This window comes from Apostichopus japonicus, chromosome 19 (assembly GCF_037975245.1).
Source record: "Apostichopus japonicus isolate 1M-3 chromosome 19, ASM3797524v1, whole genome shotgun sequence".
In the NCBI taxonomy this organism is placed as follows: Eukaryota; Metazoa; Echinodermata; class Holothuroidea; order Aspidochirotida; family Stichopodidae; genus Apostichopus; species Apostichopus japonicus.
The window spans coordinates 26,347,564-26,367,536 of NC_092579.1; the positions used below are offsets into that span (position 1 = coordinate 26,347,564).

Below are 19,973 nucleotides of genomic sequence, written 5' to 3' on the forward strand. Positions count from 1 at the left end.
CCCTCCCTCGGCTTCCCGTCTCCCTTAAATATCCTATTACTACTTCAGCCATTTCAGCAGTGATGGCTTGTTCAAATACCTATATGTCAAAATACAAAATACACAATTGAACAAATAAATTACAAAGAAAGTTATTGATGGAAAACAGTTTATTTTAGGACATACAGAAGTCAATAATACCCTGCATCTTAATCAATAATCCCCTGCATCTTAATGTCCACATCTGTTGTGGATGAAGGTTAAGCTTATGTGTCAGTATTAACATAAGTTGATATGAATATACAAAAAGTACAAATATCAGAAATTGTTACACAAAACGTGTTAAATTGTGATTTCTGTTTTTTGTATAAAACCAGCTTAAAATACTAAACAACTGCTTCCTAAAAATGCATATCTGTTTGACCTGTGTTGACCTCAAATGAACTTTGATCTCCAGGAGAATCTACATCTTATTTCTTACCCACCAAAGCATAATTCTTGCAACCTAAGGAGGTACAAATTTTAATCCATTGTGCACATATTTGTCGTCTCCTGTTTACAAACCAAAAGCAGTACACACACTGTCCATCACCAATGCATAGATTCCTTTTGCCTTTTGACAACTAATCAAAAATGAAATTACGGGAGATGGCACCTATATCATACCTAGTGTCATATCTCATAATCCCATTATATTCTATCTATAGTACAATGCCATAAACACATACACCGTCTGCCCTGTAGTATCATTACCTCTTCATATATATTCAGCTAATACATAATACATACATAATACCACAGTATCCTTTCAATAAAATCTACATTCACAATATCATTTATAAAACTATACCTTCCATTCTCTCCCTACAACTGCCAACTAGTTCAGCATGCTGCTATGCATATCATACTTTGCTATTATCACACACATTTCAAGACCTGAATTTAAGGCGAATACAACCCCCCAGTTTTCGGATGAATCGATAACTATGGGGCATGGTAACAATGCCTTGAAAGACACACCCTGTTATAAGTATTATTGTGCATCACAGAGTACAAACCATCCACAATAGTGCTCCCCCTCAATTTGGCCCACCCTCTGCCTCCAGAAGTAGGCCTATATGTGGTTGCATCCCTGGGTTTAAGTATTTACAACTGGATGCCCTTTCTTTAAGTGGCATGAACTAAAGGTGTGCCCTTAAAGCCATCATATGTATTATCAATGATAGAAGGATATTTTGTACTTCTGTTTATATCTAAATAAAATAATACTGTTAGCAAACTGCTTATCCAATAGAGAGCCTGTGTAAGAGAATGTGTTAAAGTAAGTTGGTCTGACCTTTCGATCCTAGCAGGATCTTTTTTGTACCTTCTCACTGTCACTTGTCATTTAGCCTCTGAAGAACTTACTTTTTCACACTGTTTATATCCAAACAAAAACAATTAAATAAATAATCAAATGATTAATCACCAAATGATTAAATGCCATCTTCTGTCTACTGACCTCTAATAAAAATGGTCAAAATAAGCTAATTTTGGAAGATATAATAATGACAGCTCAAACCCACCATTCCAGCACCTGTATGTTCACACGTAGTATGAAATTCATCCAAGATTATTGTTGGAGTAACCACCATGTTTACAAGGTTTCATACTGTGACCTATGCAAGCCTTAATTGGCCATTATAGCATCCACCAATTTCATTTGACTTGCATCTACATACCTAGAAAGCTGCACTTTTTGCAATGTGTTTGCAAGGGCATCTCACACACACACACCAAACATCTTGAAAGTAAAAAGTTAATGTTAAAATTAAAACGTTTACAGTCTTATATCAAAGGCATGGCCTTCTCACAGGACTTTTACAACATTTGAGCCCCGGTCACTGGTAACATGCCACACCCACACACCCAAGTGTGCACATATCAAAACAGTCACTCCCAGGGCACTACAGTACCCCACATCATCGTGACCCCTGGGGGACTTCCTATAGGGTGCGTCCACGAATCCGCACACACAACTATATTTACAAGTTACCTCGCAGGTCCCTATTTATACACCTGGGTGAAGAGTGGCAAGGGAGATTGAAGTGCCTTGCCCAAGGACACAATGTAATGGCAAGAATTCCAACCTGCAAACCTTAGATCACAATTCCATTGTCTTAGCCCTCTGTCGGCAACAAGGTGTAAAACCATGTCTGAGCACAGTTCGAAGAATAAATAATGGATTGCACTTTGAGAAAGTTCTGGTAGAACAATGATATCTAATTTATCACAAATATTCACTTCCTTCAAAATGAATAGGTCATTTACCCTTAAGTCCTTTCTTAAAGTTTAATCGCATTGAATGTATCAATTCCTCTCCAAAGTTTGACTAAATAATATTAGTTATTTTTAATTTTAATTCTAACCAAAACTACTAACAAATATGTTTTACACACCACAATCATGTCCAAACAAGTGATGCCACTGGAAAAAATGCCATTGAAATACAGACCTTCCAGTTAAAGAATTGAGTGATCAACAAATAAAAAGTAACATTTTATGCTCCTTTCATAGCTGGTGATCAGTGCAACAAAAAAAAAACCTGATACATCTCTGTGGAGGCAAAAAAACCTTTCTTAGCAGATTGGGAAGTGACGGCTTCCATTCTCCCTGACTGGCATCGGTTTAATTGGGTGCTGCTAGTTTCTCAATTGGGTCTGCTCCGAGTGCCATACTTGCTGACCCATCCTCTGTGTAGGAAAGGAAAATAAAGTGGAAGAAAATGACACCAGGGCCACCATTTTCCAAATTTGAAAGATTTTCAAGTTAACAATCATATCCTGCTAACACATCCAAACCAGTCAAACACTAATCATGTGTCTTGAGGGGGTTTATGCATTTTTAAATTTTCATCTTTACTATGTATGTTACTCACAGGAACTTTGCATCTGTCCAATCTCATGCCAATATATCAATTGACTTTACATAGCATTCCACACTCACAAATGGTTAGGCTATACTTTGCCTAATATAGTCCTGTCTATGGTTCATCCAAGCATGAGATTAAGACTTATCTAATGGTTTAGTCTTATATGAGCACATGTAATGTAACACCAAACTCAACATTTTCAAGTTTGATCATTTTTGACTTCACATGATCAGTATTAAAGGTTATCGCATTCATGTCTATGGTGCATCCAAGTGTTACCTTTAGAGTAATCAAATGGTTTAGTCAGTGGCAGAGCGTCCATACAGTCAGGGGAGGGGGGGGGGCAGATGCCCCCCTGACGGACTCAAATGGACTGCTGGCGCCCTTTTCAGCTTTTTACTTATTCGCGATTATTGACTTTTTTATTGCGCTCTCATCTACCTATTGACATTTGTCACATTTTGTTGGCGATGACACCTATTTATTCTTCGTTTATCTGCAAATTAGCAAGGCCCGGAAAGGGTCATGCTGACGACTAGAGAGTATCTTTACTCGAAAAATGTCTGTACGCTCTGTGGCGTCCACGCCAACCTGTGGTGGCACTCCGCTTAGATAGTGTCGAAAGCACCACTACAGACCATTCTCGCCCCCCCCCTGACCAATACCCCTAGCTCCGCCACTGGGTTTAGTGATATCACTGCGATGTCTTATATGAGAAAAAAAAACGAATTAGCTATAATGACAAGGTAAAAGAGAACACTATTTTCACCCTAAGTTAATAATTTAATAACACAAACCCAACCACCATCTTAACATATTGACAGTGGTCTTCAGCATGAGGGACTATCAAAGGAAATCTTGCTCCACTTGGCTGAAAGAAACTTAGGTTGTAAAGCAGTGCCAGGGACTGCCATTTTGTCAAAGTGTAATGTCAAGTGCCACCTTGGAGGTGAGAGCTTTAACTGTCTCTTTGTATTTTATTTCATGCTATCAAGATGGATGTACACAATGGTCCCCTTTACATTAGGTTGCGAGCACAATTTTTGTGTAACACAAAGTACTTACCATTTATCTTCACAGGAGTGGTTCGCCCCTCAGAGCTGGTTGCAGTACCGTGCACATAGGCATTGGGTGGAATCTCTCCCACGTTCATATCTTCTGAAGAAAGGACAGCATGAAAAGGTATGTTAGGTTTTCAGATATTCAATGATAACCAAGAGCATATACTTTCCAAGGGGGAAGCGGTGACAATGCCCCCCACCCTCTCCCATTTCCACAAATGATTACCAACTCCTTATCCCCCTCCCCGTCCCCTTCTCTCAAAACTGAAAAATGAGAGACAGACAGACAGACAGACTTCTACTGTCTACTAACACATTTACTCTAAAATATACATTTGATCAAGCATTCAGTAGCAGTTACAACATCAATACAAAGAATTAAACAAAATATTAAAAACAGAAACAACTCTGTACAACCTAAGGGATTTCTTTATATTTTTTACAATGAAAGCACCAACTGTTGATAGCTGGTGACAGGGGAAGAAGCACCAACTGTTGATAGCTGGTGACAGGGGAAGAAGCACCAACTGTTGATAGCTGGTGACAGGGGAAGAAGCACCAACTGTTGATAGCTGGTGACGGGAAGAAGCACCAACTGTTGATAGCTGGTGACAGGGGAAGAAGCACCAACTGTTGATAGCTGGTGACAGGGGAATAAGCACCAACGGTTGATTATGGTGACAGGGGAAGAAGCACCAACTGTTGATAGCTAGTGACAGGGGAATAAGCACCAACTGTTGATAGCTGGTGACAGGGGAAGAAGCACCAACTGTTGATAGCTGGTGACAGGGGAAGAAGCACCAATTGTTGATAGCTGGAGACAGGGGAAGAAGCACCAACTGTTGATAGCTGGTGACAGGGGAAGAAGCACCAACTGTTGATAGCTGGTAACAGGGGAAGAAGCACCAACTGTTGATAGCTGGTGACAGGGGATGAAGCACCAACTGTTGATAGCTGGTGACAGGGGAAGAAGCACCAACTGTTGATAGCTGGTGACAGGGGAAGAAGCGCCACCTGTTGATAGCTGGTGACAGGGGAAGTAGCACCAACAACTGTTGATAACTTGACAGCTGGTGACAGGGGAAGAAGCACCAACTGTTGATAGCTGGTGACAGGGGAATAAGCACCAAGTGTTGATAGCTGGTGACAGGGGAAGAATGATAGCTGGTGACAGGGGATGAAGCACCAACTGTTGATAGCTGGTGACAGGGGAAGAAGCACCAACTGTTGATAGCTGGTGACAGGGGAAGAAGCACCAACTGTTGATAGCTGGTGACAGTACCATTATTTTCAAGTCTGTACCTGTATGAATCTATCGTTATCTTACTATCTTACTATCGTTATCTATGAAACAGAAAACAAAGCCTCTGTAGGAAAACAAATTTCAACACAACACATGCGCAGGAGTGGAATATCTAATCATTTGCTGCATATAATACCAGCTCAGCAAGATCCTTTACCTTGTCCACTGTCAGAGGGGTGAGATATGACTGATTCTAGTAGGGTAGCTGTCTGCTTTACATCAGTACCATTAGGTCCTGCAAAAATAAATAACAACAAACAGTTACTAGTAAGAAAACTGGAGAAATTTTACCACCACAGTAAATTTTATCCACAGCAAAGGAATTTTGAAACTGTTATTCTATTTCTGCAAGTTCTATTGCTGAATTTGGATCGTACCTTGGTATTATTGATGTATGTACATCATTATGAAACATAGTCTCAATACTGTAAGCTCAAATTGAGCCTTGCTGCATTTTTACGCTCTTGTATATATAAATCTAAGCAAACACTTATTCAAAAGTCAGTTTAGTAATTTCATTGTAGATATAGAAAAGGTCCTGACTGCAGTTTTTAAAATGGCAAAATGACAAAACATTCTCCACAACACAAAAGCTTAAACATGCAGGCAGGCAGGAGGGAGATCGAGAGGGTGAATCATGCAGCAGTTAACATGCAAATTAAATGTTACATTTATTAACATAAATTAGCAGCATTCAAGAAAAGTGAAGATCCATTATTCACAACACATCATGCCTACCTATGCGGGTATTAATTTGTGCTTAAAATGGTGATATTGCATGTCAGATATATGTCTGATTTGACATATGTAGCAAATGACAAACACACAATTTCTACTTTGTTACTGTTCTATTTGCAGGTTCAACCATAATTACCTTTGTTACTGAAATTGGACATGCTATTTCTAGGAGCAGCTTTTTTTGAACATACAAGGTTGGGCGATAAGTTTTGTTTTTTTGTTTTTTTTACAGACCAGACATGTTGCATTCCATGCGAAACAAACAAACTCCATGCTACCTTGTGGTCATTCTCCTCTTGCCCATAAATGGAAAACACCTAACATCATTACTAAAATATGAATCAAAAATCAACAGATCATGAACCAAGACAGTTATATAAGATGCAAGTAAACAAGAGGCAAAGTATGGCACACATGAAATTACTCATATTCGATACCATTTGAAGTGAAATTCCTTGTGATATGTGACAAAACATAATCCCCACTCAACCAAAACTGAAAGCAAAGAAAAATGGAAAACAACTCAAGTATAACAAACACTAAATTTAGATTTCCAGTGACCCACAAGAGACTCAATCTATGTTATCTGTTACCACCTAACCATACATATATGCCTGCTTCCAATATTCATCTCATGAACTTAAAGGATTTAGGCATCTGTCATTTCACGTTAATAGGTTTGCCTTTTATAGTTGTTGCCCTGGCAACTGTAACCATATACACATCTAACCAGCGTTATCAAACATAATCACATCAGAGACAGAAAGGGGAATAAGAAAATTACAATCCAATTTTGAAAGAGCAATATAAATTGATTTTAATCAATGAACTAAGAATACAAGTCCTATGACCAAACTAATGAAAAGACACATGTATGTCTACAAACTCCATTGACTCTTTCTGCCATACTATGGAGTTTATAAGTTGTTTACGTGTTACAATCCATACCATTGTATTCTCCATTTGATCATATTACAGGGCAATACATAACATAACTATTATAAATAGGCTCATGGAACCAGCAAAATCCTACCGTGGGTAATGCGACTGGTAACACCAACAACTCTAGTGCTTTAAAACTAGGGCTATAAGATCTTGTATAACAGCTCAGACATCCATGATACACACATATAGTCATCACTTATTAAAAAGAAACAACAGACAAACATTCATAGACGTCGCCGGGCTTGAATCGCTGCAAATGTAATATTTACAGTGAAACCCTTACCTTGTGGACTGTTAGGAGACTGAATGACAACATCTACTACTTGGAAAGCAATCTGGTCACCAACACGTCCTGCAGAAAAAAAACAATACAGCCAGGGGCCTCATTGTGATTCCTTGCCAATTGAGATTATAATACCAAGGTTTCGTCATTGTTGATTAAATTGATCAGCATGGTTCTCTCACTGACTGTGGACCTACCTACTAAATATGTTAACTTACCATGTTAATTTACAAGCTATTTTTAGCAAAAATCAATTCAAGCCCTGCCCCCTAATAAATGTGCATAATATCACATTGAACATACATTATCATGTACCCTTATTTGCCAACACCTTCACACAAAGTATGATTCAATTCTGAAAATGTTTACATTTGACCCTGTGACCTAATTAATACTCTTGAGATGAGCACCAAATCAATAGGGTTCTTCTAATCACTATGGCGCATATATGTACCAAGTATGACTTCAGTCCAACTTGTCGTTGTTCAGTTACCATGTTTACAAGCTATTTTAGTGAAAATGAACTTAAGCTCCGCCCCCTAATAAATATACCTAATGTCAACTTGAACATATGTTACCATGTACCCACTATCTACCAACACATTAATACCAAGTATGAATATATTCTGACTTTTGTTTGCAGAGTTATAAGCATTTGGAGATTTTCACGTTTGACCTTGTGACCTCATTATTATTCATGAGATGAGCACCAAAAGACAATAGGGTTCATCTACACACTATGGTGCATCTATGTACCAAGTATGACTTCAATCCAATTTGCCATTGTTGAGTTGTCGTGTTTACGAGTCATTGATAAAATAACATGAGAAAGTATCTTTACGACACTGAAATTGAACACACAAATGGGTATACTATATGGCTCATCAACACAAGAAGCACTTTGTTCGGTTGTGCACTGAGAATGCACCTGGCAAACCATTGATGTGCTTTATGTCATCAATCACGACTGACCTCTGTATTAAGTAAAAACGAAGTGTATAATACAAGAGTAAATAATTGTCTATGATCACCCTTAGTTTATGCTTCTGCTATAGTTTATATTCTCTACAAACTAATTTGTGATTTCTCAATTTAAGATACAAAGTTTAAAGTTTTGTTTTATTATGAAGATACCCAGTTGGCAGAAATGAACACAGCCTATAAGATCACTAAATTGTTTTCTCTTCAATTTAGTATTCAGGAGAATGTGAGAGTATACCTTCGTTCTTTCCCTGCTTGGGTCGACCGTTAGCTGCCTTCCGCTGTCTGGAACAACATTTTCGTTCTGCAGGGAAAGATAAAATTTGATATGCAGTGACAATACCACCAGTAATAATTACTAAAGAAAAGCTTTTTTGAGCTGGTTGTGATGATTTGTTTATATTTTTTATGACATGTGGTACTCAAAACACATAACAGCCCTGTAGTTCAGGCACGTAGCCAGGTATTTGCCAAGGGAGGGGCAAAAGTCTTGGCAAACTATCAGAGCCCTAGATACGGCATTGCAAACCATCTAAGCGGAGCGCCACCATGGTTGGCGCGAAGCGTACAAGAAAATTTTGGCTGAAAATGCCTCCCAGATCGCTGGAAATGGCACTTCCCAGGCCTTGTAAGTTGTATCATAGCATTTTCTCTTTTGAAATTACTAGCGATATCATAAAAACATTAAAAATTTTTTTTTAAATATGCTGCCCCCTTCACCCCCCCCCCACCCTTGGCAATGCGCCTGCTGTAGTTTTGCCTAGACATGATTCATTTTCAAATAATTTAAGTCAAGTACATAAATGAAGTTTTCTGACTTGATATTGCATGGGATAAATTCTGATATTGAAAAAGTGCATGTGTGATGAACTACCGAGAATTTGAATCAGGTCCACTAAATTACTTGCATGAATTACCTATCACTTGAGGAAAGTGGACTTTGTAGATGTGAAAAAGACAGATAGAAAGTAATAAAACTCTAGAATTGGTCCATATAGGTCCAACTACTGTAATAACTGCTGTTATCAAAATAGTACCAAATGCTGTGACCAGGTTACCACCGTGCATGAGTGTGTATGTGCAGTCACACAAAACATTAAACACCAGTGCGTGCAGTGTAATATTCTGAGTGAGGAATAAGTTCAGGACGTTGCAGGCTGAAGCAACCGAAAAAACCAGTGACCACCATCCCAGCTGTATCTTGTCCCAATAGGAAACTCAGACCAGCTGCATGAAAATAGCACAAATCTCAAAGCTTAATTGCTAAATCTCTAAAGCTAAATCTCAAGCAAAACTTGTATCAGTAACCCTATACCCATGAAGGACTGCAAGTTTTAGGCTCATCAAACACAACCCTACCTTGTAACCTCTGGTTCCCATAACAACCTATCTTGTAACCTCTGGTTTCCCATATCAAACCTCCCTAATAACCTTTGGTTCCCATAACAAATCATTGGGATCTTGCACTCAAAATAGGAGATATCGTGTTTACAATGTTCTTTCACATTTTGACTTCATGTTGACATTTTGACCTGTGACCCACACCATGAGCAATACACATTTCTCAACATTCTGCTTGTTGAGATATCATGTTTATAAGGTTATAAGGTTTTGACCTGTTGACCTCAAGAAAGCTTTGACTTATATCTATATTTCTGTTCACTAGTTGCACACCATATTGAGCAATCCTAACAAACCATTTTTTTAACAATTTTTGGTAGATGGAGCTGTTAAATTGTTCACATTCTGACCTCTGCTTGCTGATCACTTTCAAGTTAATCCTGCTAGCTGTAAGATAAGTTCTTCCTTAATCTTATGAAGCAAGTTGTACTGTATGTTTGTGACGGATAACTGAACTCACAACAGATCTCAGAGTCTAAATTCTAAAATAAATGACAGCATTATTATTCACAGCAGCTTGTTTTATCGACTGGGATAGAATCTATAAGGTGATATGAAAATCACATAAGAAAGCAGATCAGTAGCTTGACTACTCATGTCTCCTGTAAGTACATAATATACGTACAAAAAGAAAAATGTCAAAATTTACCACTAAAAAGTGTCTGGGAGACAAAATTTTTCAGACTGAACTGGACAGGGTCTAATCATAATTATTCGCCCAACTGACGCCTGCTTTGAAGATATTTTATATTTTGATTAATTGGTATTATATTCAATAGATTTCAAATTGGCAATTTAAACAGAAATATGAACTTTCAACTAAGTGATCAAGCCAAAGAAACTGCTGCAAAAGGAAGTAGGAGTCTAATCTAACATACTGTAAACCCAAAGTGCAAAGAACAAAGCAACAAGCACCAGGGAACATCTCCAAAGAATAGCGAAAAAGGTGGACAATCGATTCTTCCACTTTCTTTGTGCTGTGAGAGTGCTAAGAGGTTGTGCAGAAGATGTAGTAGTATCATCTGTTGTTAGGTGTCGTGAGGATGACGTTACTTCAATCGTTGTGACTGGTTCTGCAGAGGACAGCATGCTCGAGACATCATGTAGTGTAACTGTTGGGGTTCTTGCAGTGGTCTGATAATACTGAGATTCTGAAAGGTAAAAGTATTTTAGAAGCAAATAGTCATCATGTTATTAAACCACAGTTTACAAACCGAGTAAGTAGCACGATGTTTCCTACCGTGCATTATATTAAAAATTAATAATTCTGCTCTTTCAAAGAGGTGCAATTAGATGCTAATATAGCCAGTTAATGACACAAACAACCTCTATACCGATTTGAAAAGACCTGGTACATCTGCTAAGAATATGACTTTGCTTCCATGTTTGCCTTTGAAAGCAAAAGTTAGACTCTCGTTAGGGTTTCAACTTTACGTTTCAGATACAAAAATTAAAAAATCTGAAGACGCTACACAGCAGAGGCTTTGAACACTGCAGTGCTTCCCAGCATTATCGTTGGTTTTATGTTGATCCCATCGTTGAGTCAACTTGGTAATGAATGAAGACATTAAGTTCTGGGAAAGAACATTTTGCTTTTCTCATAGACTGTTGGCGTTAAATGGAATGTCACGATCAGGCATAAACATACATTTCATACAGCTAGGTAAGTCAATGAATTTATATGTACAAGAACACTAGTGTAGAGCAAAATACCACTTGTATGCACAAGTGAGTTTATTGCCAAATTACACCAGTTGTGTGTATGGATGCATGCAGATGTATTATTTAATGGACACAAATACAGACACCCAAGGTGGCATGAGTCTATATCCATCCGCACGATTATTCTGTTTCAGGAAAAGTACCAAAAAGCAGCAGGAGAACATCTTTTTTGACCTGTTATCAATCATGATCTAGTTTTTTGTGGCTTACATGTTGAAGAGCATGAATGGAAGTACATGTGGTGAGAAAATTTGGTCAATTGATTTGAGGCAGTTTTAGACCCCATTAGGCCTCCTAGGAGCAGCGTAGGAAAATTGTTAACTACTGAGTGAAGAGGTTTGTTTACAAGTGACGAAAATTTCCGGCTCGGATAGCAAAAATCTGTACATGGTCATGATACGGAAAATTGATGGTGCCATGAAAGGCCAACTTGTCAGCTATCCGGTGATGGGTAGCGTTTAGCAAGTGAAACTCCTATCTAGACTTAGAGACCACATTACTTTTGTGATTTAAAAGTGAAAGTCAATGGGGCTTTTAATGGGCGTATGCTACCCCAAGCAACATTACTTAGTCTATGTAATAGAGATATAGTACGTGTCATAAACAACTTCCCAAACCAGTGAAGGAAACTTCAGATCTAATGTTCCTTCACACACAGGGCTGAAGTAGACTTGTTCAAGTCTTAATATGACATCATCGAGCCACACATGCTTCAACTCTTTATGTTTTCCTTCATTGATCACAACATTTATTTTCCGTAATGGAGCACACGCAAATGCAGAATCTATGACATTGAAGTCCTTCATATGACCTCATGATGCCACTGGATTCAATATCAACATTTTACCTAAATAATACAAAAAGGAACATTAAATAGAGAGTAAAAGGCATCAAAGATTTGACATGACTTATAAACTATGATATCTCCCATAGGCAGCAAGATTTTTCTTAGCTGTTTTGGGGAGAACTTGTTCTTTACAAAGGCCAACAGTATATATGTACATATATGTGTACACTTTATTTGGTAATTTAAGGGATGGCTGAGCTGGATTTCTGAACTGGATCACTAGCTGAGTCCAAATTGATCAAAATCCAGGCAACTGTATATATATGTGAGAAGACTTATTTGGCTGCACAATCCAACTTACCTTGACAGAAACCTTGGCAATCCATCATGTTTCCAACATTAGGATTGCAAGCTATTTGGCATTTGCAACATTCTGCTTTATAGCCGTTGTATGTTTTCTTGCAATACCAATCTTTGTGGTCATAACATGCGTCTGTGCAGTCCGCTCCACTGACTAATCGTATTATGCAAATGTCCAAAACTAACAGAATCAGCAGCATACCTGCAAGAGAGACGTAGAAATAGAGAGCTCAAATATTAAATTTCTCCACAAATTAACAGTTTAGTCAGGGTATCTGCATTTTTGGAGCATTCATTGAGACATAGTTTACTCATTAAAAACATTCATGTTTTATTTTACTTTTTGGTGAATTCAAGTCTCTCAAAAGGCAAGCTAATTATGCTTACTCTTCAAACTGGGGATATCTACATTGCACAGTGAGCAGTGGCCAAGGGCGACGGAACCAAGGGGTGCACAGGGAGCACGTGCCCCCCCACTTTTCCTCAGGTTAAAAATGTGCCCTTTTTCTACATAAAAAAAATGTACTCTTGATCACCTTATTAGGTAAGCGATATTTCAGTAAGAGATCTAATCCTAATTTAGAACTATTAATTAATTTCTTTGGGTCAAACTCAAATGTTTACTACCACACGGCTTCTAACATTCTTGACACATTTCATTTGCTTTCATGCATATATCGATCGCGTGTGCAGGGACTTGGACTTTATAATGATTTCACCTCACTTTGTCTCGAAAGAAAACTTGTTCCTTGTTTCCCAATTTGCACATTGGATATTGCAGTGCTAGTATGCCGTTTTTCCTTGAGGTTGGGGGTGGGCAGTGGCGGAGCGTCCATACAGTCAGAGGGGCAGATGCCCCCCCCCCCCGACAGACTCAAATAAACTGCTGGCGCCCTTTTCAGCTTTTTACTACTTTTACTTATTCGCGATTATTGACTTTTTTATTGCGCTCCCAAATGCCTAATTTTCTGACAAAATGTCGATGACACCTATTTTTTCTTCGTTTATCTGCAAATTAGCAACTCCCGTGAAGGGTCATTTCCAGCGATCTAGGGAGTATCTTTACTCAAAAATTTCTATACGCTCCGCGCCAACCTGTGGTGGCACTCCGCTTAGATAGTGTCAAAAGCTCCTCTACTACCATTCTCGCCCCCTGACCAATACCCCTAACTCCACCACTGGGTGGGGGGAGGGGCATTGATGGAGTGATATGTGTATACGCAAATAAGATCATACAAAAAGAGTTATATAGGGTACTAAATATCAGGCTGCATCAGTCCAATCGAATTTCTGCAAAGTGCCCTTCGACATCGGTGCCCCCCAGATTAAAAGTGCTTCCGCAGCCCTTGGCAGTGGCGGCAGAACCGGGGGGCTTGGGGGGCCTCAGCCCCCCCAATGAAAAAGTTGAGGGGGCAAACGCATGATAAGCCCCCCCAATATTTACCAAGGCTCCGAAATGTGCATCTGCCCATTTTTCAATAAATACTTGTCGATCTGTCCAATGCACACGTCTACTATAGGTGTAATAATTTTAGTGAATGGTGGGGAGCAGGGCAAACGTGTGGGGGGGGTAGGTGCGGAGCATTGCAGCCAGAGCATTCAAACGATATGAGAATTGATTGTCTGTATCATGCCTAATTGAACATTAGTGTTTTAAATAAGAGTGTACATAATGAGCTAAACGCTACACGCTAAACGCTCATCAAAATTTGCGTTTACACTAAGAGTACACGCAAGGCGTGGAACATGGCTCTATGTTTAAACGCAATCACTTATTAAACGAACAAAAACACAATATTAGCATTTCACCTGTGCTGTATAGGGTACATGCATTCGTGACGGTGCTTGGTTCATAGAAATTTGTTGGCAACTGCACATGGTTTTGGAATTACCCATTTGTTGACATTAAGAAATGCTTTCTGTTGTTTCTTATGACATTTATTTAATTATTGCATTTAATAGCAAGTAGTAATTTACTACACTCAAAACGTCTTTGCGAGTACACTACGAGTAAGAGCTTATCTCTTAAAACACCATCGAATATACAAATTACTATGTTTTTACAGATTTTTACGTGCAATCTGAGAAATTGCAGGCTTGAAACCCATATTTTAGGGCTAGGTATTCGCAGCATAAAACACTCAGTAAGTGCCATTTCCGGCCATCTGGGGGTTTGAAAACCCAAAATTTTCTTGTACGCTCCTCGCCAACCGATGGTGGCGCTCCGTTTAGATAGTCTCCACACATTAGCCCCCCCAATAATTTTCCCATTCCGCCGCGCCTTACAGTGAGAACATTTTATGATATGGAGCAACTCATGTGAAAAGCAGATATATCCTGCAACTAAAGTAGGCTGTACCGCTCACAGACAATAGACACGTGTGACCTCTATTTAATGACCAATGATGTGTTTAGTGGTGTACACCTTACATGCATGGGTATTACATGCAACATGATGAACCCAACATACATGTTCACTGCACCTTCATTTATAAATATCAAGAAACTGGATTTTGTTTTTAAAAAGTAGGCAATCCATGGAGTTGCAAATTTCATCCCAAACTTTTGGTATTTGATCAGAATATGAGGACATCACTGTGACTCACAAAGTACAAAAGCCCTGAATTTTACTGAATTCATTGACATTTTGTACTAATAGGCTTTAAATATATAGTATTCATTCAAACAAATCATTCAACATTATACTTTCTGTATGTTTTGACAGTTTCAGATATTTTGTCATCTTAGCATACATGTGCACAATAGCCCAAAGGATATTTTTCATCAAAGTTTCATTTGAAGCAATTTTGTTAAAGCTATCAAACACCAGACACTGGAATATAATGTTTTGAGGCATCTGTCATTTTGAAACGTGAACCACTTTGATGAACTTTGATCCCTTTTCATAGGTGCATAATGGTCAAAAGGTTGTATTTTCTTATTTGATATTTGCACACACAAACATATTACATTTTGATCCCCATCACAAGAATAGTAAGTTCACCCCATGTTACTGTGCACCCTGTGGTGCCCCCATTTAATCAAACCAACCCACCAGGTTTCAGTACAATGCATCAAGGGATATGAGGTGGACAACACTTTTGATGCCAATTTTGCCAGGAAATGGTCGATAGTAACTCATTTCCAGTACACCAAATGTACACATATGAAATAATAATAAAATAAAATCGTAAAAATCAGTTTAATGCAGTCTTCGAAATCTGTGTTAATTTTGTTATTATTATTTATGGCGTTGAGCCGCCATCGAAACACAAACAGACCTAACTTTATATGTTACTATCGGTAGTTATTGGGGGCTTCTCATCAGCACACATTGAACCTGGCATCGACTACAGTAACTTGAACATGGCAATACAAGTTTCTTAAGTTTGATTTGGTAAGATCTTGATAGAGACCATTTATTTAACATAGGCAGAGTAGCTGGAACTCCAATCTTATCAATTAGATATATACACAAGCATGATACAGTTGCCATAAATTGCTTAAAACTGTATGAAATTGAATTATGAGATGTTCTTTTCATTTTTCCCAAAAAATTTGTACATGCACTCAGTATTAATTTGAAATGGTGGCTTTTTTCCTGATATATATCTCAAAGTTAGATTTGGAGCATTGCTATTATCAATTTTCTGTTTTTCCGTTTTTTTCACTGTGCATTTCTAGCTTAGGAAAAGTGAGAAAGTAGGGCAACCTTCTGTCTTTAGCAAGTATCACAGTTTAAATATCTTCCAGATCTCTAATCCTCAGCCTGTTATATTGTCAACATTTTTGATAGGAGTGACAAACCTTTCAGTACTTCTTTCATCTTAACTGCTGAATCCTGCTCGGAAGAAGGAAAGATTTAACGTTGAAGGAGATTGTAACCGATGCCTGGTGTATACACCAGAATAGCGAAACTTCTGCCTGCTACTTTCGTCTCTTGCACCAAATCATCTGAGTATTGCTTCAGTTGAGGCTCAGACTACATGTATAGAAGGAATGAGACATGTATGAACAACTTATTAGTCATAATCATTTATGATAAGCATGCATGACAGTTAATTGGGCTATTAACTAGGTGGTTTCGTCTTTAGAAGTTTGAAGGCATTTTTCAAAACTGTAGTTTCACAGCTGGTCAAATGTAACATGCCAATGCAGTGTCCAGACTTAAGGACTGTATTTTAATTCAAACAGTGTAATCCAAAATATGTGTTGTGAATGTATTCTTTACCATTGGTACTTGTACGTAATACAATGTTTTAATCTTAACAACCACCACAGCTATTTGCCACTGCCACAGGCGCGTAGCCAGGAATTTGCCAAGGGAGGGGCGAAACTGTTGATTTGGCATGGCAAACTATCTAAGCGTAGCGCCACCATGGTTGGCGCGAAGCGTACAAGAAAATTTTGGCTGAAAATGCCTCCCAGATCGCTGGAACTGGCACTTCCCAGGCCTTGTAAGTTGAATCTTAGCATTTTCTCTTTTGAAAATACTAGCGATATCATAAAAACATGAAAAAAAAATAAAAAAATATGCTCAAGGGGGGGCGGCTGCCCCCTTCGCCCCCCCCCCTTGGCAATGCGCCTGCACTGCCAATAGGTTGTGTTTGCATGGCATGCTAACGCATGAAATTAGCTTACTAGTATTAACAAAACATTGTTCTTCCCCACAAGTTACTAGAAATACTGCTTAATGGAAAGGCACACTAGGTTCTGCTTACAAACTTTAAACAGTATTGCACCAGTAAAGGTACAGTATGTAATACTTACTTAAACTTCCAACTTTACTAGGTAAATGCTAGGCAAGTTGGATCTAGGCCTAAATGAAATCTGAATTAATGCTACTACATGAGGAAACTAACATGAGTAGGCCTACAGTAGCACTTTGAAGTTGAAGTTATGAATAGTATTCATTACTTTCTGATGGTAATGTCAGTGAATGGAAAGAAATATCCTTACTAAAAACACAAAGATGATGCACTGTGACTTAAAGTTTTATTAAAATGCAACAACAGCAACAACCAAAAAAAAAAGCATGTTCACATTTGAATATAAAATATATCAAAACTGTAAGTTAAGCTGCTTAATGTTGATGATGCACACACATCAGCAACTTGCAAAATTTTCAATGTCATATTTACACACAAAAAACTGCCTAATTCTATCTTCCCTTTGATCAGAGTGATGTGTTATACTTCAAATTCAACAACTATAATCTATATGATGACTCCCTAAGAGATTGGAAATCCAAAAACATTTAAATAACATAATTTCTGTCAGAAGATATCTCTTTCACCCACAATTTTGTGGAATAAATAGCCTACTATAAATAGCCAAGGCAGGTGACTTTGTGTAACCATATAGCTATGTGGCATTTTGGCCAACTATGCTAGACACATGCAGTGCCAAAGAAAAATGTGCTTAACTATGCTATACTTGAAATTTAAATGCTATATAGTTACACAACTTCTTACTTGATACACTTTCATTACCATTACCAGTGTGCTAGTGGGCCTACATTTACTGCCAGACGTTAAAGTGCAATATGTTCTCTTAAATTACAACAGTAATAACGATCTCTATTAAGTTTGCCCAGTAGTTTGTTTTGTACTTAAACTAGGCCTATGTGAATTCTATCCATGCATGACTTCTTCATATTCCACCAGATTGAGATGGATGTAGGCTACATTTAATTTTTAACACTCTTTTTTGTAATTTTGGTTAAGGATGTGTGTCACTAAGATTGCATTTGAAAAGTATTTGCAAACACAGCAACTTAAGTATCTATAACAGCATCAATAGCATGGTGGGCTCATAATTGACGTACTTCAGGATTTGATCAACGATATCTATCAAGGAGAAATCCAAATCACTCAACTGTATGCATTTCTCATATGTGAGGTTCCTCAGAAGGGTAATGATCTCAAAATATATATTGTCCTGTGCCTACGCAATGTACCACTGAGCAGAATTTGACCACAAAATGTCTGCCGTGTCAAGCTCTTTCATGCCCCGAAATTGACACATGTATTCGTTGATAAGCAAAAGCCTGTAAGTTTCCATCCATTGACTATGCTGTTTGCTATGCTCTGAGCCTCTAAGCTTAGCTCAGACAAGTCAGGTCCCATAGAGAAGTGGTATAACATGTTGAGGTAATTTTGGTTACTTTTAGGGAGTAAGATTTCCAAATGCCCAAAATATGTGCAAACCTGAGGGCCAAAACTGGGAGGGTTTTAAATGTATGCTATATTGGGACAAAAAATGTGCCAGATTTTCAAATTGTTCAAAATTCTATAACTATTTTATTACCACCCTAGACTAGAGGAAATTTACCTCACTGAGACATCCAGTCATCTTGAGTGCTCATGTAGAATGTCTGTGAACAATTGGAGAGTGAAGACCTCCAGTGAAGAACTTTTGAAAACTTCTAGTGCTATAACTTGGGGCATACACAGACTACCTATAGAAGCTTTAAAAAACCCACAATTTGATTGGCACATACCTGAAATGAAACCAAACTCATGAAATATGTAACTCTGCTTCGCTTCCAAAAGTCTAGGTTGCCTGCTGTATCGTTGCTAGCAGTAGTAATATTTGAAGGTGTGTCAATTACGAAGGTGTGTCAATTATGAAGCCTTTAGGCTTTACTATACAGCTGCAGAAATAGGACTCCTATAAGTATAAGAATTATCACACAGTATGCCAATAATCTACGCGAAATCTGGGTCCAAGCGAAACGTAGTCTTCTCAGGCCATATCACACATACTATCAAGTTACGTTACGCTAATTAGTTACGATTGGTTAGTGTATACTTTCTTATTGAAACTGATCGTCTTACTTACAGCAGCACAGATATATATATGCTACTTGATAGGCTAACGTTAGTCCTAGGCTATAGTTAGGCTTAACTTAAGCTAGGCTAGTTATAGTTTTATGTGAACAGGTTAAGTTTGAACTCAACTGTTAGCCTGCTGTTAGAAATAGAAGCCTCCTTTGCCTCTTGCTTTTGTAGTAAGCTGTCTGGTCATGATGCTACTGTTTAATATGTTAGCTTGAATCTTATATAAGACGATATAGTGATAGTATATAGGAAAATAGGTAAATTTTGCGCAATATGTTTCCATAAGGGGTATTTCCCCCTATTTTGAAATAGGGCCTTTTTTCTGTCAACCGAACTACGGAAGTGTATACACACTATACACATTATATTGGGCACTTACAAAGCAAAACGTCAAACATCTAAAAGTTACTGTACCCACTTTTGACGAGATACTTTATCTCTTCAAAACGGTTATTTTGATATATTCTTGAAACCGATTTGGAGAGATAGAGAAGTTAATTCAGAAAAGTTTACGATGAGATTTGCCACTGTACCAAACGTTTGCAAATCAGGACAGGCGCGTAGCTAAAAGTAAAGGGGGGGGGGGCGAGAGGGAAACCGCCCCCTCCTTGAGCATATCTTTTTTAGTAATTTAGTAATTTCAAAAAAGAAAATGCTTAG

General features: G+C 38.1%; 1 protein-coding gene across 5 annotated transcripts; it reads right to left on the reverse strand.

Annotated features, from left to right (window-relative positions):
- Positions 1-122: 122 nt before the first annotated feature.
- LOC139959757 (uncharacterized) lies at positions 123-19,591 on the reverse strand. Of its 5 annotated transcripts, none has more exons than XM_071957597.1 (9): positions 19,434-19,590; positions 16,279-16,453; positions 12,473-12,673; positions 10,481-10,753; positions 8,440-8,505; positions 7,221-7,289; positions 5,412-5,489; positions 3,956-4,045; positions 123-2,711 (listed from the first exon to the last, which is right to left on the reverse strand). In XM_071957597.1, exons 2-9 carry the CDS (start codon positions 16,295-16,297, stop codon positions 2,647-2,649), a joined length of 861 nt encoding a protein of 286 aa, XP_071813698.1. In that variant the 5' UTR covers positions 16,298-16,453; positions 19,434-19,590; the 3' UTR covers positions 123-2,646. The 5 variants fall into 5 exon arrangements, 3 of the variants coding, with proteins under 3 accessions (XP_071813698.1, XP_071813696.1, XP_071813697.1); XM_071957595.1 differs by having other exon boundaries at positions 3,956-4,048; XM_071957596.1 differs by lacking the exon at positions 19,434-19,590 and adding an exon at positions 18,974-19,388 and having other exon boundaries at positions 3,956-4,048.
- Positions 19,592-19,973: the final 382 nt, after the last annotated feature.